Source organism: Nesoenas mayeri (assembly GCF_963082525.1).
Source record: "Nesoenas mayeri genome assembly, chromosome: 5".
Taxonomy (NCBI): domain Eukaryota; kingdom Metazoa; phylum Chordata; class Aves; order Columbiformes; family Columbidae; genus Nesoenas; species Nesoenas mayeri.
The window spans coordinates 27,621,881-27,649,117 of NC_137548.1; the positions used below are offsets into that span (position 1 = coordinate 27,621,881).

Here is a 27,237-nt window from a genome sequence, read left to right on the forward strand (position 1 = left end):
TTCTGGCAAAAGCTGGTGTGTGGTAGTGTTGTTTTCATTTTGGTTTGGTGGGGTTTTTTTGGTGTTTTTGTTTGTTTTCTGATCAACAGATTGTGGAGCTGAACTGTACACAGAAAGTGAAGACTTAAATGAGTATCTAGTCTACGATGTGCAACTCAGGCACACATTACGTCCTCCCTTTTCTACTTTGACGCTTACATGATCTCAGCCCATACTTGAAATGCCTAGAATGGGGCATGGCAAGAGCTCCTATCAAACAGTGGCCTAGCTGTTATATTTCATGTAATGATTTGCTGGCCAGTTCACACATGCTGCTTCTGAGCCTGCCCTGATGTCATATGCCCAGCAAACTGCATGACTGTATGACATGCTGCTGTAGGTGTTCCAGAGTGCTGCCTTCTGGTCAGACTTGTCCAGCAGAGCCCAGTTGGGTATCTGTCCATAAGTTCTTCCTCACACTTTTTTGAGCAGGTTGTGCTCAAGGAGGTGGACAGTGTGCAAATATAGCCAGTGTTAAACTGAAACATTTCCTGGTTTCTCTTTATCTGTCTGTCTTTGTGAACTTGCAGGGCTGGAAGTTCACAGGCTGGAAGGGCAACTTCATTTTGTTGCTTCCAGCATCTCCCAGTTTAAATAGAGGTCATAATACTTTGTAGGGTGAGCTTAAGGACGACTGTTCAGTTTGAATGAAAATATCCCTTACATTCTTGAAGACAACTGCCCTCTCTGTAATAAATTGGTAATATTATTTTAAAATTTAGAGAAGTCATTGAGACAGGTGTTGTAGAACTTGTTCACTGTGTGAGTGCTACAGTCTTCTGCTGAAGCCTCTTTAGAGGCACTAATAATTTCAAGGTGAACAGTTAGTTCTTTGACATTAAATTCTGCTGAAGGACTTTGTGTCACTAATTTCTACATGTAATTCAATAGAATGGGGGACTAATATCAAGGGGGGTGTATATATATATATGTATGTATGTATGTATACTCCATTCTAAAGGCTCATTGCCCTGAAAATAGATCATAATAGAACTGTGGACTTAGAGTAAGGAGTAAAGGAGGTGGGGGGAGGGAAGAAAAAAAAATAGGGGAGGGAAGTGGAAAAAGGGTGAGGAAAAAAAAGGAAAAAGCAAAGTTTCTTATTTTATATGTGCTAGACTTGATAGATAACCCAGCCCTCCAGGCAGGTGGATTCTCCAGGACAAAGATGGAAACTGCATGTTGGATTTATTATTAGGGAGAATTTATCATGCTTTTCAGTACGAATATATTCCTTTAAGAGAAAGACTTAGCACATGATCCATGACAGTAGATTTGTTAATTCAACTTTCAAGTTGTATCTTCTGCTACTTGTGGTTGACAGATCTGTTTGCTTCATACTACCAGCCACAGAAATGAATCCAAGTACCTATTATAATGACTATATGGACACTTGTTAGTTGAAGTATGTTAAAAGAAATTGTCAAACAAATGTTTGGAGTACCATGGGTTATTGCCCTTTTCTTATAAAACCTTTTGAAATGTAAAACCAGTTTTATTAAAATCAGTCAGTTTGGGTTTACACCCTGACTTGGCAAGATGAACATGAAAGCAGATGTATTTCTTACTGGTTTCTGTATTTGATGTGTTTCAGGTTCATTTTGAAGCAGTGTTTTGGAAGAGAAAGTCTTTGTTCCATTATCATTTCCTAGCTAGTTTCTGTTCCATCTTTCTATAAGTCTTCATTAAAATGCATATGATTTTGTTCCGAAGAAATAACTTATAAAGAAGACATTTCATCAGTCATGTTTTTATTCTACTTCTAGATGTTTGCTTTATCCAACCTTTTTTTTTTTTTTTTTTTAAGGTTAAGAGTTTAGAATGGAAGAACAAGGAAAACCAGGAAAAGGGATTTTCGTTTTTATTCTCAAATTTTAAGAAATACTACTTACCTTCTATTTTCCCAAACATCTGTAAGGAGACCAGTTTGTATAACCCTATACTTGGTAAGTGTTAACACAGCTGATAGAATCATTACGTTGTCTCTAATAGAGACTGCAGCAAAGCAGTTTTTTGCTAGAGTCATGTTGCCCATAAAGAACATTCTCCAAAAGTATTTCTTATGAAAGAACATGTTATGGTTCCTGTTAATGGTTTTCACTTCTCTGTGGAGGTAACTGACCCCTTCATTAGGGTCAATCTTGATATATTCACCTGAATCAGGTAAATTAAATGTTCTTACAAAGCAGTTCTTTAATGTGACCTCTGTTGATTTAAGTTGTGCTCTGAAGAGAAACTGCTACTGCTGAGACAAAAGGTGTTAGTGTGCCGATATTTGGAGATGTTGGCTTTATCTGTACAGGATCATAGTGTTTGGATCGTATGGTGCTTGCTTGTAGTTCATACAGGACAAAGTTAGTTATGTTTTTGTGTAAACTGTATTTTATCAAGATCTTGCAGTAGGGAGAGGAGGCTAAGGTTTAACACAATCTTTAAAGCTGATGGTACAGAATTTTGGGTGTCTGCTAAGCAAACCTAACTAGAGTTTTGCTCAGAGGTTTTTAGCCCATTCTAAACTAGAATGTTGTCTGCATATCTTGATTTTTTGCTAGTTCAGGTTTGCATGTACCCACGCACATGTTGTTTGTAAGCTCACAGAGTTGCTTGTTTGCAAAGCAATACCATGTACACAGGCTTTAAGCTGCCATTTCACTACTTGAATAGTATGGACACCTCACTGATCCTCTTACCTGTTGATGTGGCATCTCACAAGGATTAGTAGTGATCTCCAGACACAATTTCATATTGTAAAATCAAGCTGTCAGGGAGGTTTGTTGAGAAGGTCTTAGTTGTTGTCAGTCTGTGTACATGTATTTGGATTGTGGCTTTCTTCAGAGATGGATGTTTCAAAACTCTGTTCTCCTGAGGAAGACAGACAGTTGGTCTTCTTGTCTAAGGGAGAAGAAATAGTATAAATCCAGCTGTAAGCAACAGTAGAATAAGAGTTATGTGAAGATACTGAGGAAGTTCTGTGACAGAAGAGCTACAAGAGGATTGTAAGCAATACTGAGAAAGCAAACCTACTGCTGCTTGACATCCTCGAACAATAAATGTGGAAACGATATTTTCTCTTTCCATGAAGATCTTGAGTCTTCCTTGGAAGTGTTTATGTAGTCCTCTCTTTTTCTGTGAACCATAATCAAGAAACTTCCAAGGCTTTAGTAAAGAAGAGGACAATGGGGAACAAGAAGAAGAAATGGGCACAGATCTCCAAAACTGTCAGTGCCTGAAAGTGTGCAAAGTCAGCAACAACGAAAGGGATTTGGGGAAGAATACAGTAATGAATGCAACAGAAACTCTGGTAAGTAGAATAGTCTTTTCTCTTTTAAGACGTTCTTCTCTGGCATGCATCTTCCCATCTTGTTTGAAAATAATCCTGTGCCTGTTCTGAACAAAGTTGGCAGCATTTAGTGAGAAAACAGAGGCACTGAGCCAGCTACTAAAAAGAATTCTTGGGTTACTGGTGTAATGTTTAGTTTAGGAGAAGTCATGAAGTACACATCAAAACAGTGGTTTTAGTAAGCAAGCATTGATACAGGGCTTTACTGGAGATAGTATATTGGATTGAGATTTTTTTTTTTTTTTTTCTTTCTGTTAAGGCAGATCTTTTAGATGAATGTATTGGTTACAGTAACAAGCACAAGCATTCCACTTACAAGTATTTGGTATTGTGCCTCCTCCAAATTCTAGCTTGTGTATTACAGGCTTAGAAAAGACCATGAAATTGGTTTGGTTTTGTTTTGAATGTCTTTTACAAGTGTTTAGATTCTGTAAGGTAGTCTTTAGAAATTGCTTAGTAAGAACTACAGATGTGGCAGTAGGATTCCAGGGGCATTGTTTCTTCCTTCATGGTAATGTGCCTTTCTGTGCCATTTCCAAGCCCTTTAGATGTGCCCCCTCATATGCAGGGAAACAATAAAATAAGCATGGTCAAAGCTACAAGTGTCCACTGTTATAACTGTGGGTTTGCTGGCCTTTACAGTTTCTACCCTTTGTATGTTTTCCACCAGCTACAGCTTCCTGTCCGTTTTGGCACCAGCTCACATCAAGTTCCCAGAGGGAGAAGGGCAAGGGGTGGGGAAAGCCCAAAACAAAATAGAAAGGAAAAATGGATAGTTGGAGGAAGAGAGTATTTCCGCTTGTGCTATTTGGGTCAATCTAACAAGTTTCTGTTTTGGTTTGGTTTTACATCAGTGTCCTCATCTGGAGCCTTGACACCTACTTCCAAGATGGACAGAAATGTGAAAATACAAGAATCGACTGAAGGAGGATACACTTGAGAAGCAGCTGCAGCACATAATACAATTGAGAGGGAATAGAGAGGATGTTCTGAGAGGATATCTTGAAACTACAGGAGACGGTGTGCTGTGAAGACGTGTTTACTGCATGTCTGCTGCATGCCTTGTCCTTTTCAAAATACTGCCAGTATTGCAGCCTTCATGCCCTGCTGAACGCTAGTAGATACCAGAGAGAACTGATTTTTGCATCTTTAAACACTGGTTTACCAGGCACTTGCTTCTTTTTTCTTTTTCTTTTTTTTTTTTTTTTTTTTTTTTTTTTTTGTTTTTTTTTGTTTTTTTTCCCACTGATTGTGGTGTTAAACACACCTTGATTTAAGATATATTAATTTTTAATTTTCTTACTAACCTGCTGCTTTCCACAGAATGAAAACAGTGTACTGATTTTTTTTTTGTAGCAAATAAACTCTTTGTAAGCTTTTTAAAAAGTACTCTGTGCATTTATTACTTAGATGGATAGTATGCAAGAGTCATGTAGTCTTTTCCTCTAAAAAGAATGCTTCTATTAAAAACAGTGGATGTAACTTTAAAGGCTATTCTGGAAACACTCTTCAGTTTAGCAGCATCATGATGAGTTTATCACTACTTTTATATGTGGCTGTTAAAGTGACACTGAGATATGTCAGCTTGGATATCCTTGATGCTGGTGGGGGATGTTGTGTATTTGTAACGTTAACAAGGAAAGCTTTACAGTGGGCTGGTGGGTAGGCTGTATTCACTTCAAATGCCTAGAAGTTTACATGGCTGTCGTAAGTTGATTGCCTAGATAATAGGTAATTATTTCTTCACTGCTGCTGTCCAGATTTATTCCTCCTGGATTATGATACCGTAACCTGTCAAAAGTTATGCTGGATCCCTTAAAACAACTCTTGACCTTGCATTAGGATGATATAGTTGGGGAACAACTTTATGCTCTTCAGCATGACTACTTTGCATCTTCTTTGACTCTCACTATTAATATCTTTAGACTTCCTTCTGGCCTGTAAAATCATGGAATGTACCTCTTACTCATGTACTGCAAGCTATAGAGGAGTTGAGGCAGTGCTAAAATACCAACTCTGTCAGATCTATCACTCTCCATATTTGTATAGAACCATCATTTTCCATGTTTTCCATGCCTCCTCCTTTTAGTGTGGTGTGTCTGGGTTGGTTGGTTGTTTTGTTAGTGGGCTTTGTTGGTTTTTGGTTTGGTTTGGTTTTTCTTGTTGTGTGTGTGTGTGTGCATGTGTGTTGTCACACAAAGAAAATCATTATCCCAAACCACCAGCAGCAGGGTGTGATCTTGACAGCACATGTCATAATCAGGCCTCAGACAAATTTTCATCTACTTTTTATATCGTAACAGATTTCGTACTTCCCCTTCTAGAACTAGGAATAGAGTTGGGACACCATTCCTGGAGAAATGTCATTCACACCTGGTAGTTTTGTAGCTGTTTCAAGTTGATGATTGGTATTGCAGAGCTGTTCTGCACCTTGTCTTGCATTGTGAAATCCAGAAATGACACTTTGCAGTGTTGAGTTCACTGGTATCAACAAACCAGTTCAATTCCAGCTGTGTTATTTGTCCCTGCAGAAATGTGCATTATGCACAATTTTAAAACTGTTCATCCATGTGCTTCCCTTACATAAATCTTTGTAACACTTTTACTGCATGTGTCAGTTCTGTCCACATTGAATTATTAAAAACTGTCACATTTTTTCTAAAGCATATTCAGGAATACACATGGCGCTGTCAGCATCTTTGTCACTAGAAAGTAGAGAACCAGAGAAGCTGAACAGTGCTGAACCATCATGTAGAACATGGGATGGAGAAAACGTAATTATAGGTTACAAACCCTGAATAACCACACTGCTACCAGCTGGCATGCTGCTGGGCATCATTCATTACATTCCCTACAAGCAGCTACAGAACCTGTTGCCACAAGGTCATCTTTGGCAAAGTCATAGGCTGGTGTGTGTGCGCTTGCTCTGGCAGCAAAGTCCAGTAAAATTAGCATGTGGAGATGTGGCATTAGATGAAGCTGTGGAGCTCACAGCGCTTTGGAGCAGGATTTTGGAGCAGGATTCTCTCAGTTCTATTCATCTTTCACCTATTGCAGGGCCAGAATAGACAGTGTTTATTGCAGATGCTGGTAGAATACAGTTTGGAATTAAAGCTCTCCCATGGTAGCCTTGATTAGATGTTGAAAACTATATCAGTAAAGAGCTGATGACCCTTATTGCTAGTTATATTGCTTTATTGTGGATTACTGCAGACCAGCACAGAGATCTTTCTGGGGATGCATTAGGAAATGTGGTAATCCCTTGCATCTGAACTGCATCTGCATTCTCCAGTAGGTTTGGTAGTCCTAAAAGGCTATAAAATGGTATGAGTTATGTAAATTGTTGCTTCGTAACTTAATTATAAACGCTTCTTAAAAATTAAGAAATTTGACAATATCTTAATTCTATAGGAAAATGTTTTTTTTGTATAGGCCATGTTCTGGTCTAGTTAACAGTTATTTTGCTACTTAGAACTCCTTTGTAGTTTTCAATTGAAATGTGAAGTAGTGAGTTTGCTGAAGTTTATATTTAAATACTGAGTATACCACATTGCTTAAAAAAGCTGAAAACAAGGAAAGAAATGTGTTTACTTGTTTAGAAAAGCAAGCAAGGATGGAAGGCTACAGAAATCACTTTCAGGTACAAAACGAAAGGTTTTGCATAGCAGAAAAAAGTTGCTTTCTGTTGGACCAGAAATATTGTCTTCCTCTAGGAGGAAACTGCAGCCTTTTGATGTCTTAGTCTTGCCTTGAAATCTTCTCTATCATGTCCATTTTGGCACATCTTGGGATGAGTTGTGCAACAGCGAACGTGAAAAACCGGTACCACTGAAAGTTCATATATATTAGCTATGGGTTTAGGATTTCTTTCTTCTGTGGAGCTTTCTCTCTGCATGTGTTTTTAAGATGTTGTGTTCCTTTACAGATATACCACAAATGAGACCAAAGCCACACTACGTAATGGTTAAGAAAGATGCTGAAACCAATGAGGCAATATATTGCACAAAGGAACCTTTTATTAAGGCTCGTGTTATTGTAATTCGATGGTTGGTGTCTTTCTGGCTTGAGCCAAAACCTCATACAGGACCTCATATTCCTGGGATGGAAGGTGAAAATGTGCCAAAGAATATTCAGGTAAAACCTACAAATCTACAAAATAGTGTTTGTTTTCATGACCTTGTTTTAATTATGTCAGCAATGTGTGCTCTTACGATAATTATAACTAATGAAGAATTTTAAAAAGTAATTCCTAAACATTTTTTCTGGTTATGAATTCACTTTAGAAGGACTTGCTATGCTTCTCTGAGTTTTTTTTTTCCCAAATTCTGCTATTTTGTTTTTTACCAAATAGACATAAGAAGCCTTGAAATGCAGTGAATCCTAGTTTTTTGTTTGTTTGTTTTTAATTTTCTGAGTTTTTTGCACTGTTCTAAATTATACTGTTGTATGGCTTAAATTGTACTGTTCACTTGTCGTACTAGAAATGAGCTATGGAATATTCTTTAATTTTTTTTTTTTCAGAGAGCAGCTGCTAGCATGGCTTCAAGGGAGGACAGCAAAAATGACAGTTCGGATAAGCAGGACAGAAATGCAGAGCCAGAACAATCTCATTCTAACACAAGTACTCTAACAGAGAGAGAACCAAGTTCTTCCAGCCTCTGCAGTATTGATGAAGAACATTTAACTGATATTGAAATTGTCCGGAAAGTCTTTTCTTCAAAAAGAAACAATGTTAATTTTCTAACTGAGATTTTTCGACAGGTAAAGAACCTTCTTTAGAATGCAAGAATCTTGATTATTATATTATAAATTATCATGGTTTTCTTCCAAGAGCATTTGTTAAGCACATTATAAAAATGCAGAGTTTTTTTCTGTCACCCTGCCCTTAAGGCTTAAGAATTGAAAAGTTGAAATTCTAAAGTGTTTTCTGTGTAGAATATCCCCAGTTCCTGATTTTTCTAATTTTATTTCTTTCATAACTAGTTCAACAGCATTTTACTTGGACTTTACAGTTCCCCATAGACAGGAACGTTTGATCTTTTAATACATAAACGTCATACATATTAGAGCTCACAACCAAGCATATTAAAATAAGCCTCCTGTGGGAGTCTGCAGCTGTTAAAAAGCTGTTTTAGGAGCAGTCAAATGTCCTTACCTTGATAGCGTTCATCAAAAGAGGAGAATTGATGGCTATAGAAGGTAACAGCTTCTGCTTCTGACTTTACTGCAACCAGATATGTTAACTAAACATTCAAAGTAGTGTTTCTCAACTGGAAGCTTATAAAGAAATTTAAACTGAGAACATATGCTAGAATATGGAGTCTATAATATGAAGATACATAACTTTGAGTTCAATGTGGGAGAACAGAACAAGATCAACTTTCTATATGCCTCATGCTATAGATCAAGAGACGGAGACATCTTTCAGAATAATAGTATACTTAAATTTCAGTTGAAATACATGATACTGATTGCTTTAAACAGCAAGAGACTGCTTTTGTATATCTGGATGAAATGAATATTTTTGAATGAGGCAAAGAAATGTCAGAAGCTTATCCACATCCAATGTGTTGAAGATCTGGGACTTGTTACTGAGGGAGATAACTGAGTTATCTGAATTCAGCTGCTGCTCAGGGGTTTACGAAGTTCAAGATGTTGAATGTAGAGTGTAAATTATTGATGGCCTATTTAGAAACTGTCATCCCCCCCCACCCCCAGCCCAATGAAAGCGACAGCAAAGGCGATTTTCTTTGTTGTTTTTGAAAGACACTCTGTGAGTTATATAGATTATTTGGATTTCTTGTGTGGTTACCAGGTCTCATTTAAGTAATTGTTTAGCCAGACGTTTTCAGTGCAAGTTCCTTTCTAATATGCCAGATGTTTGTAATGTTTCTAAAGCATTAGAGCTAAGTTGTTCCAGTCAGGAGGAGGTTTCAGTTGTACTGGATGTTAGGAAGATTGTCTATAGAAAAAAAGTTTTATACGTTTTAGACTCTGGGTACAAAAAAAGTATCTCAGCTTGCAGAAAACTGTTAGACTTGATGAGTGATAGTGTGTGACTTGTTAGTTGAATTCTGTCATACACAGCAAAATTCTTTTTAGTGGGATACTGGTATGAGATGTGTATTTCCAGAGAGAGAACATACGGCTTGTGTCAAGTGGGCACTACTGAAAGACATGGGCAATGAGTTTTCAACATTCACACCGTGAAACTCCGTAGAACTGTGTGTTAGTGTAGTTTATCTGTTACTTTTTATAATACAATTAGGGTGTCCTGGTCTTTGATAAATGTATTTATAGTTAGTTAAAACCTGGCTAGTGTTAAAAATTTCTAATCTGCGACTAGTTGTCACGAGCACAGCAGATCCAGAAAACCTCCTGCAGAGGGCACTGATCAGCCATCACACTGGCTCAAATGCATGAGTTTTTGAAACAATAATTCTGATGTATTTTTAGGGAGTAATTTGTTTTAAGGATACTGTTTTGTAAAATCTCATTTAGCTAAAGATAAGATACGCGGCTGCCAGTACTGTGTGTCACTTTTTCATAGTCATTTAGAACTTAGAACATAGTCATTTAGAACTTTATTTTTCCAAATCCTCTGAAAGGAAGATGTTGTAATATAAACTTCTGCTGATTCGTTTTGCATACTTTTGATGAGTGTTTGAGTCTAATTTCAGCAGGCTAGATCCTGAGTAGATATACCTGTATGGGTTCTCATATTTCTGTCCTTGACAGTGAAATTTTTGAAGTACTTTCTTGACAAGTTTTCTTGTGAAAACATTTTTGTCATGTTTACAGATGAAAAAAGTGTCCGAACATGTAAGTTTAGGAGTAATTTATTTGTTAAGATCATACAGTGGCTCTATTTTTTTTTCTGCTTATCCCTTAGAACCTGAACATTATAGAGCCTAACATGATTTCAAGTGTTCTTCTTTGTTTGTTTGTTTTCTACTCACAGGCATTTCTGTTACCGATATGTGAAGCAGCTGCCATGAGGAAAGTGGTAAAGGTGTATCAGGAGTGGATTCAGCAAGAAGACAAGCCTTTATTTATGAAAGAACCTGAAGAAATGATGCAGTGCACAACTGTAGATTGTGATGAAAATGGTGACCACAATTCATCAGAGAAAGCAAAAGACAGAGAAGAGGTAAAATATTGCTGGTTAATATTCATGCATTTTTTTTATATGCTAGTGGGCAGACAAGTGGACTCCTTGACAGATTTTATGTGCTTTAATTTGATGTTAGAGCATCTGTTGTGGAACATCAGTGGTGATTAAACAGTGCCTGAATGGGCTGCCAATTTGATCAGTTTCCTGTAGATTTTTCATGTGGTTAATTCAATTTAAAGTTTCATATAGTTTTATGAACTATTTTCAAGATGTGGATGCCAATCTTCAGCTGTTTAAAAATGATGTACAAATAAGAGGATGAGAAAAAATAATAGTTATTTCATCCAGATACTTTAAAATAGTTGCTACAAACTTCTTAAGATATAGTTGTGTCTTTAAGAAGCATCTTAAACATCTGTCTAACATTGTTTTTTATCTAGTATCTATAATATCCTTTTTCCTTTAATATACAACAAAAGTACCTCTCTACATACCTGTGGGATTTTAAGAAAAAATATTTTTCAGGAAAAAGAGATGAACTCCAGTCATGTCAGAAATTCAAACTGGGGAAGAAATGGCTGTTACGAAGACACTTTGCATAAAATATCTGACATTGATACTGAAGAGCAAAATGTACGAGCCGGAGTGCAGTCAGTATTGCAGGTAGGATATATGAATTTCATCTTAATAATAAATCTCTTGTTATCACTACATAAAGAGTGGAATGTAGTGCAATACTTCTGCAAGGGAATTCTACGCTCCTTCCAAGCATCTCTGAATTTTAAAAATGATTTTAGATTTTAGAAGTATGATGAATAATAGTGTTAGAATAATGGCAGTGGTTCACTATATCTTTATTGACTATATCTTTATTGTGTATACACAAGCATTGGATAATAGAGTAAAAAAAGTTTTAATTTTGCATCAGGTCATGCATTGTGCTCTGCATCATATCACAGAAAAAAAGAGTGTCACATATTCAAATTATTATAATTAAGTGTGTAATGAGAGTGCTTAGAAGCTTTTTTCTTTTGATCTATTAGTCACCAAACACAAAAAATCCAAACCTGCAGTTTTCCTAATGTGAATAATTAGGTGTACAGGGATACCTTCTCATCTTTATCTGAATTACAGATTGGATGGGTACAGAATTGTGTGAAAAATTGGATCAGACACCACAACTCTCTACTTCAGGGATATACTTAAGGAATTGGAGAGTTGCAGAAGTTCCCTAACAGAAGTTTTTTAACTGCTTCTAGGAAATTCGGCAGGGTAGAAATTATGTAATTTCAAATGTTCAGTGAAATGCTTCGCTGAAGTTGAGGAGTGCTGCAAATACAGTGGGCAAATGGGGCCTGGCATGGCAGTTGGTACAGAGAGGGCATCTCTTTGAAGGAGGAACATTCCACTGCCTGAATGGGAGATTTTAAGTGCACATAACCCAGCAACTGAGTACTGTTCTGTGACCATCTGCAGAGGTCAAAGGTGCTCATCCTACCTGCTCCTCCAAGCAGGATGGTGGTCACTTGTCTGAGAGCAAAGGCCGCAGCTCTGGCTGGGGGGTCAGCACCATCTACTGCAGCAGTGGCCAATGCCTCTGCGCAGATGGAGCTGCTGAAGGGAGAGGCTGCAGTGCAGACCTCAGACCACAGGCAGTGTCTGGACCTTTCTTCTGGGGCAGGGACAGGAAGCAAACCTGCCTGCAAAAGGTGTGCCAAAGTGGAGGACCTCCTGCAGCAGGTGGCTGAGCTGCAGGAGGCAGTGAGGAGGCTCCATAACATTAGGGGGGCTGAGAAGGAGTTAGATAGCTGATTCCAAGCACAGTTGGCAGTGAACCCACAGCCCATGGCCAAACAGCTAAAAACTCCCCCATGAGCATGCGCAGAAACGGGGTGGGGCAATAATGCAGAAGAATGAAAGCTTGCAACAACAAGGACCAGCAGAAGGAGGAGACTTTCCCTGAAGCTTGAGATGCCCTTGCAGAACTGCTTCACTGCTCTGTAGGCTGAAGAGCAAAGACTTGGTTGCATGAGGAAAGGTGCTGGAGCTGAGTAAGACAGCCCAGTCTGCTCCCTGTATAACAACCAGTGCATCTGAGAGTAGACGACGGGCGATAGTGGTAGAGGACTCTCTTCTGAGAGGTACAAGGCGCCCATTTGGTGACCTGACACACTCTCTGGAGAGCTATGCTGCTTTAAACTGAAGTTGCTAGAGGAGGGGGAATTCAGTCCATCCCCTTTCTACCATTTTGACACCAAGGGCCTAGAGAAGGTTCATGAGTCAGCAGGAAAGCACCCGAAGAGCAGCACAAAGGAATTCCAGCCACTCCAGCCAGTAAATCAGCTTCATCGGGGGCCCAACTGAAATACCTCTGTGCAAACGCACACATAGCATGGGGAATAAACAAGAGGATACAGAGACACACATGTGCCTGCAGGGCTCTGATCTTATTGCCGTCATGGAGACGTGGTGGGATGGCTTCTGTGACTGCAGTGTTGGAGTGGAAGGCTACAGGCTCTTTAGGAAGGACGGGCAGGGGAGACAAGGAAAGGGGTTCACCCTCTGTGTCAGTGACCAGCATGGAGATCTGCCTGTGGATGGATGAGGAGCTGACTGAGAGCTTATGGGTCAGGATTAAAGGGAAGGCAGGGACAGGTGACATTATAGTGGGGGACTGCTATAGGCCACTGACCAGGAAGACCAAGCGGATGAGGCCCTTTTTAGACAGATAATAGCAGCTTAACATTCATAAGCCCTTGTCCTCATAGGGGGACTTACACCACCTCAGTATCTGTTGGAGAGGAAACATAGCAGGGCATAAGCAATCCAGGAAGCTCCTAGAATGTGTTAATTATAACTTCCTTCTTGAAGTGATAGAGGAGCCAATGAGGAGAGGTGCTATGCTGGACCTTCTTCTCACCAACAAGGAGTGGGGAATGTGAAGCCCAAGGGCAGACTTGGTTGCAGTGACTGTGAAGTGGTGGAGTTCAAGGTCCTTGGGACAGCGAGGAGAGTGCACAGCAAGCTCCCTACCCTGGACTTCAGGAGAGCAAACTGGTCTCTTCAGGGATCTGCTTGGTAGAGTACCGTGGGATAAAGCCCTTGAGGGAAGAGTGGCCCAGGAAAGCTGGTTAATATTCAAGGATCTCGTCCTCCAAGATCAAGAATGATGCATCCCAAGAAAGAGGAAGTCAGACATAAACACCTGTTGGTCTCTATGGATGAAGAAGGAGCTCCTAGACAGACTCAAACAGGAAGTCTTCAGGAGCTGAAAGAAAGGACAGGTAGTCTGGCAGGAATACAAGAGAAATTGTCTGAGCAGCCAGAGATCAGATAGCTAAAGCCGTGATACAATTACATCTGGCCAGGGACATCAAGGGCAACAAGAAAAGCTTCTATAGGTATGGCAGTGATAAAAGGAATACTAAGGAAGATGTGAGCCCTCTCTGGAAGGAAGCAGGAGATCTAGTTACCCAAAATATGGAGAAAGCTGAGGTACTTAAGGACTTTTTTGCCTCAGTCTTCACCGACAAGTGCTCTAGCCACACTACCCAAGTTGCAGAAGGCAGAGGTAAGCACTGGGAGAATGAAGAACTGCCCACTGTAGGAGAAGATCAGGTTGGAGACTGTCTGCAGAACCTGAACGTGCACAGATCCATGGGACTTGATGAGATAACAGAAAGAGCTTCTTCAAATACATGGCAGATAAAACTAACACTACAGGAAATGTATGCCCACTGATGATTGAGGTGGGTTCCCTGGTGACAGAAGATACAGAGAAGGCAGAGTTACCGAATGCTTCTCTGTCTCTGTCTACACTGCTGAAGGCTGTCCTGAGGAGCCCCATACCACTGAGCTTGCCTTGGTTGATGAGGACTGAGTTAAGGACCAGTTAAGCAATCTGGACATCCATGAATCCATGGGTCCAGATGGGATGCACCCGCGGGTGCTGAGGGAGCTGGCTGAGGTCATTGCTAGGCCACTCTCCATCATCTTTGCTAAGTCGTGGGATACAGGAGAGGTGCCTGAGGACTGGAGGAAAGCAAATGTCACTCCAGTCTTCAAAAAGGGCAAGAAGGAGGACCCAGTTAACTATAGACCGGTCAGCCTCACCTCCATCCCTGGAAAGGTGATGGAACAACTTATCCTTGGTGCCATCTCAAGGCATATCAAGGATAAGAGGGTCGTTACGGGCAGTCAGCATGGCTTCACCAAGGGCAAGTTGTGCTTAACCAACCTCATAGCCTTCTAGGAGGACATAACAAGGTGGATAGATGATGGCAGAGCGGTGGATATGGTCTACCTTGACTTGAGTAAGGCATTTGACACAGTCTCCCACAGCATTCTTGCTGCTAAACTGAGGCAGTGTGGTCTGGACGATCGGGTAGTGAGATGGACTGGGAACTGGCTAAAGGAAAGAAGCCAGAGAGTTGTGGTCAGTGGGACAAAGTCCAGTTGGAGGCCTGTATCTAGTGGAGTCCCTCAGTGGTCAGTACTGGGACTAGTACAATTCAGTAGATTCATCAACAACTTCGTTGAGGGAATAGAGTGCACTATCAGCAAGTTTGCTGATGACACCAGGCTGGGAGGAGTGGCTGACATGCCAGAAGGCTGTGCTGCCATACAAAGAGACCTGGACAGGCTGGAGAGTTGGGTGGGGAAAAATATAATGAAATATAGCAAGGGCAAGTGTAGAGGCTTGCATCTGGGCAGGAACAACCCCAGGTTCCAGTATAAGTTGGGGAAAAACCTATTAGAGAGCAGTGTAGGGGAAAGGGACCTGGGGGTCCTGGTGGACAGCAGGATGACCATGAGCCAGCACTGTGCCCTTGTGGCCAGGAAGGCCACTGGCATCCTGGGGTATATTAGAAGGGCGGTGGTTAATAAGTCGAGAGAGGTTCTCTTTCCCCTCTGCTCTGCTCTGGTGAGACTGTATCTGGAATATTGTGTCCCGTTCTGGGTGCCTCAGTTCAAGAAGGACACAGAACTGCTGGAGAGAGTCCAGTGCAGGGCAACAAAGATGATTAAGGGAGTGGAACATCTCACTGATGAGGAAAGGCTGAGGGAACTGGATCTCTTTAGCTTGGAGAAGAGACTGAGGGGTGACCTCATTCATGTTTACAGATATATAAAGGGTGAGTGTCACGAGGATGGACCCAGGCTCTTCTTCGTGACAACCAGTGATAAGATGAGGGGCAATGAATACAAACTGGAACGTAAGAGGTTCCAGTGAAATTTGAGAAGAAACTTCTTCACAGTGAGGGTGACAGAACACTGGAACAGGCTGCCCAGGGAGGTTGTGGAGTCTCCTACTCTGGAGACATTCAAAACCTGCCTGGACACATTCCTGTGTAACCTCCTCTAGGTGTTCCTGCTCTGGTGGTGGGATTGGACTAGATAATTTTTCGAAGTCCCTTCCAATCCCTAACATTTTGTGATTCTGTAATTCTGAGATACATCTGCAAGGCGTGGGGGAACTGACAGATGAAGTTACTAAGCCACCGTCCATCATATTTGAGAAGTCCTGGCAGTCCAGTGAAGTTCCTACTCACTGGAAAAGGGGACAGATAACTCCCATTTTTAAAAAGGGGAAAAAAGGAAGACCAGGGACACTACAGGCCATTGACTCTCACCTCTGTGCCCAGTAAGATCATGGAACAGATCCTTCTGGAAAATATGCTGAGGCACATGGAAAATAAAGAGGGAACTGGTGATAGCCAACACTTAAGGGCAAATTGTGCCTGACATATTTGGTGGCCTTCTACAGCATCAGCAGATAAGGGAAGAACAACTGATGTCATCTACTTGAACTTGTGGAAGTTATTTGATGCCGCCCCGCATGACATGCTTGTCTCTAAATTGGATGGACCACTTGGTGGATACAGAATTGGCTGGATGGTTGCACTCAAAAGAGTAGTGATCAATGACTCAATGTCCAAGTGGAGACCAGTGATGAGTAGTGTTCCTCAGGAGTCAGTACTGGGACCGGCACTGTTTAACATCTTCGTTGGCAACATGGACAGTGGGATTGCATACACCCTCAGCAAGTTTGCTGATGACACCAAGCTGTGTGGTGCAATTGACACACTGGAGGGAAAGGGTGCCATCTAGACAGACCTTGATGGGCTTGAGGCTTGGCCCCGTGCAAGCCTCATGGAGTTCAACAAGGCTAAGTGCAAGGTCCTGCACATGGGTCAAGGGAATCCCAGGCACAAATACAGCGTGGGCAGAGAATGGATTGAGAGCAGCCCTGCGGAGAGGGACTTGGGGTGTTGGTTGATGAGAAGCTCAACATGAGCTGACAGTGTGCATTTGCAGCCCAGAATACCAACTGTATACATACTGGCTGAATCAGAAGAAGCATGACCAGCAGGTTGAGGGATGTGATTCTCCCCTTCTACTCTGTTCTTATGAAGACTCCACCAGGAGTACTGTGTTCAGCTCTGGGGCCTCCACCAGCGTAAGAGGGACATGGACCTGTTGGGAGAGGGTCCAGAGGAGGGCCACTAAGATAATCAGAGGGCTGGAGTACCTCTCCTATGAGGAAAGGCTGAGAGAGTTTGGGTTGTTCAGCCAGAAGAGAAGGCTCCAGGGAGACCTTATAGCAGCCATCCAGTACCTAAAAGGGGCCTACAGGAAAGCTGGAGAGGGACGTTTCACAAGGGCATGTAGTGACAGGACAAGGAGTAATGGCTTTAAACTGAAAGAGCGTAGATTTAGATTAGATCTGAGAAAGAAATTCTTCACCCTGAGGGTGGTGAGGCACTGGGACAGGTTGCACTGAGAAGCTGTGGATGCCCCATCCCTGGAAGTGTTCAAGGCCACGTTGGATGTGGCAACCTGCTTTAGTGGAAGGTGTCCCTGCCCATTGCAGGGGATTGGAACTAGATGATCTTTAAAGTCCTTTTCAACCCAAACTGTTCTATGATGATTCTATGAAGAAAATCAAGTGAGTATAATTTGAGCATCTTTGAAATGATCTTAAGGTCATATAAAATGTGTGTTCTTTATATATAATATGTGCTTGCACATACATACAGGTGTGTATATGACTCTAGCCTCCATATTGTTCTTTTATCTAGAAGAAAACTGATTCCGAACAAAATATGTGCGTTTACCACTTAGGGTGTGCTCTTTTACTGTGGGTTGACCATTGTAGTTAGAATTCATTGCTTTTACCACAGCTTGAATGATTTCCTGAATAGGGGTTTCTGTTGTGCTGTACACTGTTGTATATAGAAATAAACTTTTTAATGCAAATCACTTTTAAATTCAAATATGTTACAATAATTTGAGCTTCATAATCTTTGCATAAAATGACTATTTAGAATATGAGGTGTTTCTGAGAAAACACCTGTTTGCAATGTATTACTAAGTTTTGTACATCTGAGAATGTCTGGGACATTCTTCATGTTTTAGACAAAGGTTCATTTGACCAGCAAATATCTTGTTTAGTCCAAACCAGAGTCAAGACATCATTTTAACCCAGTACCATGTGTGAATTTGAGAGGTTTCCCGCCCTGGAACCACATTTGACTTTCTCTGTGAATCAAGAATCCAAGACTTCTGTCTTGAGTTTTCTTCCCATTTAGTTCTTGCAGAGACTTATTTCTAGGCACTTAGACTAGGATAGGTTCATTAGTGGAGTCTAGTGAATGTAAAGCTGCATACTTATGGTTTTTAATTACTAAAATCCAAAGCTCTCAGTAGAGGAGAATTACAGTGATAGAACCAATGATTTCCTGTACATGTGGATTAAGAAAGACAAATATTTAGAAATCTAGGGCTCACTGTGATTCAAATACTTCCTAAACTTACTCAAAAATATAACAATACTTCAGTAGTAGCTCCCGTAACTCATACGATGCATTTGCCTCCTTTGTTTTCATCATTTTCATTCTGTAAGGCTTAATTCACTGTCCACTGAATTCAACCATTTTAGAGAAAGTATCCTGTTTCCTACTTTTGGTAAGCCGTACAGTTCGCAGTGCTTTTCTTTTCTACTTACAGGTGTTCATAATAAATTCTTCAAATATATTCTTTCTTGAACCTGCAAATGAAATTAAAGCTCTGCTGGATGAACACACTGATATGTGTAAACGCATTCTTAATATCTACCGTCACATGGTAGTCCAAGTGACTATGGACAAGAAGACATGGTAAAATGCTAATGCTTTTATCTTAATTTATAAGTTCACAAGATAAATGTGGAAATTTACTTGTTAGTAAACACAGTAGAGTGGTATTGACTGTGTAAACCTGTTTCTGTAAATCAGTAAATCCATGGACTTTAATATCACAAGCAACTTACCACAAGGAAAAAGGGTATCTGCTCTGTTAAACCCAGTAGTAAGCATCTAGTTAGTTTGAGGCAGCTTAGCCATCACTGAGAAAAGAAGTAAGCTAGGAAATACAGACTGCTAGTAAGGAGTGACTGATTACTTTTGTTCCAGAGCATTTTGCTCATGTGTCAAAAGTGCTAAAATAAGAAAACATACATGAAGCTTTGCAGCCTTATTTAGAAATGAACCAAAAAATCTTCCAATGAGCATGGATAACTATTATAATCAGATTTGGGTTGCTCCTAATCTGTAAATGTGGACAGCAGTCTGTGTACTGTTCTACTGTTTTACTGTTTTGTTCCTTTCCATTGCTTAAGGTGCCTAGCAAGCACAAGGGACCCCATTTTCAAATTAATTTCTATCATTTTCCCCTGTCCTTTAAACAGCTGTCTCTAATGAGATAATGTAGTGCCACCATTCTCCATTGCAAGGAAGTAGTAACAAGGGGATTAAGGGGATTTGAAATGGCTGATTTACTCCATTTTAACTTAACTTGCATTCAGTCAGTCACTGGTATTTCCTGAACTCTGGGTAAGGAGAAGTGGTGTTACATGTCACTTGAAGCTTGTCTCCTTGTGAGGAAATAAGGAGTCAGTTCAAGGACAGACACTGAAAAATCTGGGAGGAATAATAATAAAAACCAGATTCTACTATATTAGTATTTTATTCCCTGGTTTCACATCACTGTAAAGGAGTTACTCTAGACTGTGATGGCAAAAATTGTGCCACACAAAATAATGATGAAGTATGTTAGTGATAATATAACATTGCCAAAACCTGTCATTCATTTAAAAAAAAAAAAAAAAAAAAAGAAGAAAAACCAAACTCAGAATGGAAACATAATTAAAACTCTACCTGTAATTTTAGGCCATTGAAGGTGATAGTATTTGAATGACCTGACAGATGTTTGAGGGTGACAGGGATTCCTCACTCTCACGTGTGAAAAGAAGATTGGACTAATTTTTTTTTTTTTGGCAAGAACAAAGTTAGGCTGTTTGTAATCACTGTGTCCTGTTTGGAATGTGTTTGATGAAATCAAGCTTGATTATTATCTTTAAAAGTATCCTGGCATATACAGAAGTACAACAAAATAGTAACTCTAAGTTTAATATTGTTTTGCAGGGAGCAGATGCTACTTGTGCTGCTCAGGGTTACTGAATCCGTGCTGAAAATACCACCCCAAACTTTCTTGCAGTATCAAGGAAGAAAAAACTCCACTTTAGCTGGAAGACTTGCAGGACCTCTTTTCCAGGCAATTAAACATAAATTCGCTTTAATTAATTCAGCTTATTTTTCACCAAGAGATTAGATGCGTCAACCACTGCTGGCTGTTATGTCTTTGTAAATGATTGATAACATTACCCAGATAATGTGAATGGTGTGGGTTAAAGAACTGGCTACATTTGTTTCTCTCTGTCCTGTATTTAATGACACCATGACAATGGCTTTAGGGGTATCACGAAATTTTAAAAATTGCTGCTCTTTAATTGAGTTGGGATAACAGGCAGTGTGGGCATTTCTAGCCTGCTTCCTTTGCAAAATTAACTCAAGTCAGCACAAAGTCTTCTGTGCCATCCACACCTAACCAGCTGATTTTTGTTTATTCCGTGCAGTAAGATGGAGGAGATCTTTTCGAAGTTTATAGTTACATATTGCTGTTGTGGTGGCTTCTCTGTAAATAGGATTTGTAAAGTCTCCAGATTCTTCAGTAGGAAAAAAAAAAGGATACACAAGATACAAATGTGATGAAAACTAATTGAGAACAGTATTACAAAACTCTCTGGCAAAACTTGCAAGATATTGAAAGATGAGTCAAACCATTTGTTCCTGTACTTAAGTCAGAAGCTCATGTTAACATAACACTTGATAATTCATGAAAAGTCTGTGCATAGTGGTGAGGAAAAGAATGTCAAGACTACAGAGAAATTTCAGTGGCAGTTAGAGCCTTCCTTTTAAGCAGTAACATTTGAATGTTGTAATCTTATGTTTGGAACCCAACTTTTCTCACTTTATTCTTTTAGACTCTTATAGTAGCTTGGATCAAAGCGAATCTAAACGTCTACATCTCTCGAGAACTTTGGGATGACTTGCTGTCTGTAATGTCATCACTAACATATTGGGAAGAGCTGGCCACTGAGTGGTCATTGACAATGGAAACACTAACTAAAGTATTAGCTAGAAACTTGTATAGCCTGGACCTCAGTGATCTGCCGTTGGACAAATTAAGTGAGCAGAAGCAGAAAAAACACAAAGGCAAAGGTAAGACAACATTGTATACACATCATTTGAATAGGAGATGTGTTGAATTTAATCTAAAGTGTTACACTGTAGTGAGTTATGCCTTTCTCCTTTTATCAAAGCAATTAAATAGTTGAGTGCTAATCATAACTTCTTGAAAGTAATAAAGATTATAGATCTAGTAAAAATTAACTAGCTAGCAAGTGGCTATTGCAAGCGCAATTAGAATATTGATCCTGAAATCCAGTGAATGTTGTTTAAAGATGAAATGCAACATGGACATAGTTTTGTTTGGGTACTAATTCATTACTAAGCCATGGTGAAGATAGGTTTTGTCAAAGTGACTTTGTTGGATTATCTAAGAGAAAGGAACTCTTCTACTAATCCATATCAATGGTACCAGTTTTTAAACTGGTTCCTAAACAATGCAGGAAATACTCTGTAGGACATAATATGGGCAGTGGAGGTGGCTAGTTGCTTGTAATGGTGCTGTTACAGAGTTGGTAAGGAACATGAAGTCTGTCCTTCTGGGTAGAGGGCTGAGAGTTGCAAAACTGGATTCTCTTCCCAAATCAGAGACTGACTTTCCGTGTGAGACCATCACTTCTGTCTTTGTTTCCACTTCTGTAAAACATTGGTAACGATACTGTTCTCCTTCAAAAAGTGCTTTGAAATCTAATAGTGAGAGGCAGGATTGTGTTTAGGATGAGTAATAAAGATGGAAAAAAAGTGTAATTTTTAGTCTACATTTTACCTCTGTATACTGATTGATGCAGTTCTCCAGTCAAACCTGAGGCAGTGTGCTTTGTACAAATATCCTAGGCTTTGTCAGTGAGAAGTAATCTGTGTGGATTCTGTCTCTGAAAGAGCATGTCCCTGTAGGCTGTTTGTGCTAAAAACATTTCATATGCTTCCGAATTGCTCATCTTAGGCAGAGGCATTATTCATCCTTTCATTTTGTTCTGGTGCGTGACAGCTGAACAAAAATACATTTCTTTGTAGCTGACCATGAGAGGTTGTTTTGTTTTGTTATACTATACAGTTTTCTTCTTTTTCTTGCAAAAGACAGGGTTTAAAAAAAAAAAAAAAAAAAAAGTCTGATGTGGGATAACAATGTGTATAGTTATCTGAATATAGGCTTAAAAACCATCTTGAATCATCTGTATCACACATATGGAGCCACATGAGTTTGTTTTAGCCTTCAGTAAAAGTTCCAGAGAAAGCTTCTGTTGTTCAGTGTGAGTTGCAGAGTTAAATCCAACTTTGAAAGTAATAAATATCATACAAGTTATGCCTATTTCTTTGGCTCTGTTCACTTGCTAATAATAATGAACTTCTTGTACAAGGACTTACTTTCCAGGAAGATGCCATTTTAATGACTGTAATTGTTTATCAAGTATCATTTTGGATTACATTACGTCAATGTGGATAAGGAAATACATTGCAAAAAATTTTAGTTCACTTTTTTTTTAACATACATTTATTTTTGATAGCTCCTCATTTGAGCTTCATTTCCTTCAGTATAAATGTCAAATCCAAATTTGTTCCCTCTTTTCTTAATCTTGGAGTAGTATTTTTTTGCGAATTTCTGAAGAGGCGTGTTCTCTGAGCCCTTAATTCCATTTTTTCCCTTTTGTATTTCATGTTAAAATACTCTATCATCTTCATTTCCTGTTATTCAAATGTCACAAAACGATTTGGGAAAAAAACCCATAATATTAACGGTCTGTAATGTGTGATTTTGTGAGTCTTGTCTAATAGGAACAGCAAAGGAAAAACATATATTTACACATTTTATCAGGCTACAACCTTTGTAAACCCATTTTCTTGTGGTTTTGCACTTGATTGGTCAGAAAATAAAATCGTAATATTTTAATAGCACCAACACTTCCGAAAAAGTTTTACTATCCCTTAGTGTTAAACCTGGCCGAGTGGTTTTATATATTTAAAAACCTTAATGAGCTGTTTAGTTTTTGGAGTCATGTTTTCTTTGATAACATTTATTCTATCAAACTTTAAAACTCTTTGAAAGAAGACAACTACACATATCTGGTGATACCAGAGTAGAAGTGATTTGATTCACAATTCTATTTTTGCAGGAGCTGGGCACGAATTCCCCAAGTCTTCCGTTGATAAGTCCTTTTCTAGAGGCTGGAGCCGTGACCAACCTGGGCAAGCGCCGATGAGACAACGCAGCGCTACAACCACTGGCTCTCCAGGAACAGAAAAGGCACGAAGCATCGTACGGCAGAAAACAGTTGGTACGTATCTGTGAAACTGATGTGTTATTTGAGAGAGGGTAAGGAATTAATAACTGACTTTTGTATCGGCATGGATAACTTCCACAAAAATATAGTCTATAATAATGAGTTAAATGTGTAAATTTTGCAGCCTTATGTGCTTTGAGTGTAGTTTAATAATTTGTGGTTACTAGATTCACAGTTACTGCAAGTGAAAGTAATCCAGTTGATGTATTAAATTTTAGTGAGTTTGATCACATGCTTAAGCTGTATTGGAAAAGTTGTACTGTTGTATGTATAAGAAGGAGAAAAAAGCAGGAATGGTTTGAGCAATGGTATGGATAGGTGAGTAATAGAAGCCTTTTAAAGTGCATGTTTTCATAAGCGATGCAGAAAGTAGGTTGAGTATTTTTGAACTGTGCAAAGAAAAGTGTGAGAAATATGTGTATGTCTGCATAATTTATAAAAGATGTTGTTTTTTGCTATATTCTGAATCTTGCGTTAGTGGAAGATTGGCACAGATGTATGCAATTCTCCATTTCTGAGGTCATCTGTTCCTCAACGTTATTACTTGCAGATACTCCTTCCTGTGTTAGAAATGAGTGATACTAAACAGTGCTTTAGGTGGATTGCTCAAAAGAAGACTCATTTACATTCCTGTAATTTTCTCAGAATATCTTAACATGAGCCGGACTACAATTTCTTTGTATCATCTTTATGATCTCAGTGCTATCCCTTATGTAAAGGAAAATTAAGCTGATTTTATTTTTTTTATTTAAATGAAGAACTTTTAAGGAATGTGTCTTGTTCTTGTACTGTCTCTGTAGCAGTAGTGGCTTCAGTTGTTGTGTGTTGTTGCTTCACTGGTACTTCTTGATTCTGACGCAGTTTTAGAACCCAGGGATGCATATTGGCGGTTGAATATGTAATTGTGTTGGCTTTTTAGAAATTAACATTTACTTTCATTTTCCAAAACTATTTGAAATTAATTTTTTTAAGTCACAAAGATTATCTAGCCAAAGTTTTTGTTTGAATGTTCTTCAAAATTCTCAATTTGAAAAATTGTCTTCTCATGCGGCTTTTGTTGGTATGGGAGAGTTATTTTTTCTGTAAGCAGTACGGGCGTGAGAAAATGAAGTCACTACTCCAAAATTTCCTGTGCATTCAAATGGTACACAGCTTTTCCTGTATCTCATGCTGACAGCATTTAGTTTGAATGAAGTTTTCCTTATGGGTCACAGGTATTTTAAATGTAATTTCTGCTTCTCTGTGGATTGCCTGTGTTTAACTGTTGCAGTATTTTCTTTTGTTTTGTTTTTAAATCTTAATTGTCTTAACAAGGTAAAGCTCATGTTAAAATTTCTCCTTCCCAAATTGTTAGTATTTCAGATACTCTGTCAGAAGGTTATGTTGTTTGGTTAATTTATTAATGGTTTTGTTTTGCTGCTATTTGAAAGATGGCTATCTATATGAGGTTAGCCCTAAAATGACTGAAATTTATCCTAATCAAGCTATATGTTGACGTGTTTAGCAGCAAACTAATCTGATTTTAGTTTCACTGTACTTTACCTTCCATGGCTTTGTTCCTTTCCTCCAGTTACCGCACATATTTGATATTAATAAGCCAAGTTTGTATTACTGTAATCAGTTGAAATTTCAGCTCTATAGAATACCATCTGTGGACAAGCATCACAGGATTAGTGGGATGATTTTTAAAGATGAAACATCCAAAAAGGTTAGCCAGAGCCGGAATCCCAAACTCTTCCATTTTTTAAGATGTTAATGAAGAATATGTTACAAAAACATGTGTCAGTTTAAGTGTCTGCAAACAGTTGCTTGTTATTGTCTCTCAGGTCTGCTAAGAGAGCTCCTTCGGATCCTTAATCTGTGCCAGTTAACATAGGGTCACATAAAAAAACCCCACCTGTTTTATAGTCACAATAAGTGAAATTTTCTATAGAACATTTTGTTGGTCAGATCTTCTCCTTCAGTTTAACATTAGCTCTGCATGCTAAGTCTGGAATTTAGTCAGACTTCAGATATGTTGCATGATATCTGATGCGTAGTATATTTCTTTTGATTGTGAGTAATATACTCTTTATATCTGAGTAGGGGGGATGTGCATGTTGAATATTTTCTGGTAAGAAAAAGCTGGGGTTTCTTTTTCATCTGCTTTATGTTGTACGCACTTTGTGTACATCTGTGTACCTCTATTTTTTGAGCCATCCTCATGCCAGCACACATTTATTGCTGCACCAAATTTGTGTGTGTGTGTTACTCAAAATTCACAGCTTTTCTGATGTGCAGTGTGTACATTTTTAGCCTGAACTTATGTAAAGTAATTTTTGGAAAAGGACCTTTAAACATGATATGCATATGGGTTGAAAAATCCTCTGTAGGGCTAGATACATAATTTATGGCTTAGGAAGGAGATTCCAGTCCTATAAAAATATTGGATTTGAAAGAATTTACTAATCTTATGTTCTGCTTTTGTCTATAAACATGGCGGAAGGTTATAAACTCTCAGATACCTAGTCCACATCCTGTTATTAAGTCTGCCTCTACTTAACTATATAATTGAATGTAACACATTATATTTAAAATAATAATAAGCTGAGATCACATTACTGTTTTACTTCACCTCAAATTTAATTTTCCTTTCAATAATAATACACTGCAATTTTTCCTTCAAAAGTTTCTGTAAAATTTCCACCTTAGAAATTGTAATGGGTTTTTCTGCCCTCCCCTTGCTAGTATCAATGTCATACGATGGAAAAGATCCAGTCAAATTACAAGGGACATTTTACATTTTATGTTAAGATCTGCAATCAACACAGTATCTAATCTCAAAAGCTTGGTTTATTCCAAATTGTAGAATTGTTTAGGTTGGAAAAGACTTTTAAGTTTTACTGTGTACCTTGTTATTTTTAGTCTTGCCTACGTTCATTTTAAGATGTGCAATGATGAATGTGATGCGTCTATCACTGTATCCTGAATTTTATTATTGTATCTCTTAAACAAAGAGATGTCAAAGCCATACACATAATGTTAAAGTTGTTGGGTTTTTTTTTTAATTGGTAGCTTTTCTTAAAAAAAAAACTAAACTAGATTTAGTATCGGATGGCTTCAGTCTTTAAACGTCTGTCTTTCAGAATTGTTTTTTCAAACTGGTGTTAAGACTGCACTGAAGTTATGCTGCATTTGTCAAATGTGTTTTCTGCTCTATGTCTGTTGACCTACCCAAGTTATGTGCATGTTGCTGTTAGGGACAATTCTTTAACCTGATTTAGAAGTGTGATGTGCTCCATTTTTGCTGCACTCCATTTGTGTACTTCTGATTCCCATACAGATCAGGAGCACTGAGATTCTAAGTCTATAGTCCCTGTTGTTTTGAAAATATATAGAGAGAAGTTCAAAGACTGATTGAATATTGTACTGATGGTATTTAGGTAAGATACACTGAAGTTTCCTTTAAAAATGTTGATCAGGAACTATTTTAAAATAAGTTATGAAATTTGACGCAGTTTGAAAATGAAGCTGCTTGAAACAGCGAATATTACTTTTTGAAGACCTTCAAGTGTACTTTGAGATTGACTGCAGTATTGGTTCTTGCAATGTCTTACTCTGACAAAGGAAAACAAATATCCTAAAGATTCATTTAAAACCTGTTAGAAAAGCTGCAGGTACAACCTTGATCCTGATGCCACAACTCTTATGAAAGGACCAGTTTAGCAAGATTTATTCAGTATTTATTAAAAGCCAGACTCTATGAACAAGAAACATTTTAATGCTTTTTGTTGTCAAACCATTTCACTTCAGTCACTTCATTTTTAGTGTGGCACTATAACAAATTATATTGCAGATTTCTCCACACAGAACTTGTCATTTTCCCCTTATGCTTTTGAATCTCTTTTGGAGAATCAT

General features: G+C 38.8%; 1 protein-coding gene across 4 annotated transcripts in view; it reads left to right on the forward strand.

Annotated features, from left to right (window-relative positions):
* RALGAPA1 (Ral GTPase activating protein catalytic subunit alpha 1) overlaps positions 1-27,237 on the forward strand; it is a 139,510-nt gene that overhangs the window by 19,914 nt on the left and 92,359 nt on the right. For all 4 annotated transcript variants that reach the window (XM_080344697.1, XM_080344698.1, XM_080344699.1 and 1 more), the window contains exons 8-16: positions 1,847-1,985; positions 7,305-7,513; positions 7,901-8,140; positions 10,341-10,529; positions 11,019-11,156; positions 18,504-18,652; positions 19,958-20,087; positions 20,857-21,094; positions 23,173-23,334. In XM_080344697.1, coding sequence (XP_080200823.1) covers positions 1,847-1,985; positions 7,305-7,513; positions 7,901-8,140; positions 10,341-10,529; positions 11,019-11,156; positions 18,504-18,652; positions 19,958-20,087; positions 20,857-21,094; positions 23,173-23,334 — 1,594 coding nt within the window. The remainder of the gene's footprint in view (positions 1-1,846; positions 1,986-7,304; positions 7,514-7,900; positions 8,141-10,340; positions 10,530-11,018; positions 11,157-18,503; positions 18,653-19,957; positions 20,088-20,856; positions 21,095-23,172; positions 23,335-27,237) is intronic.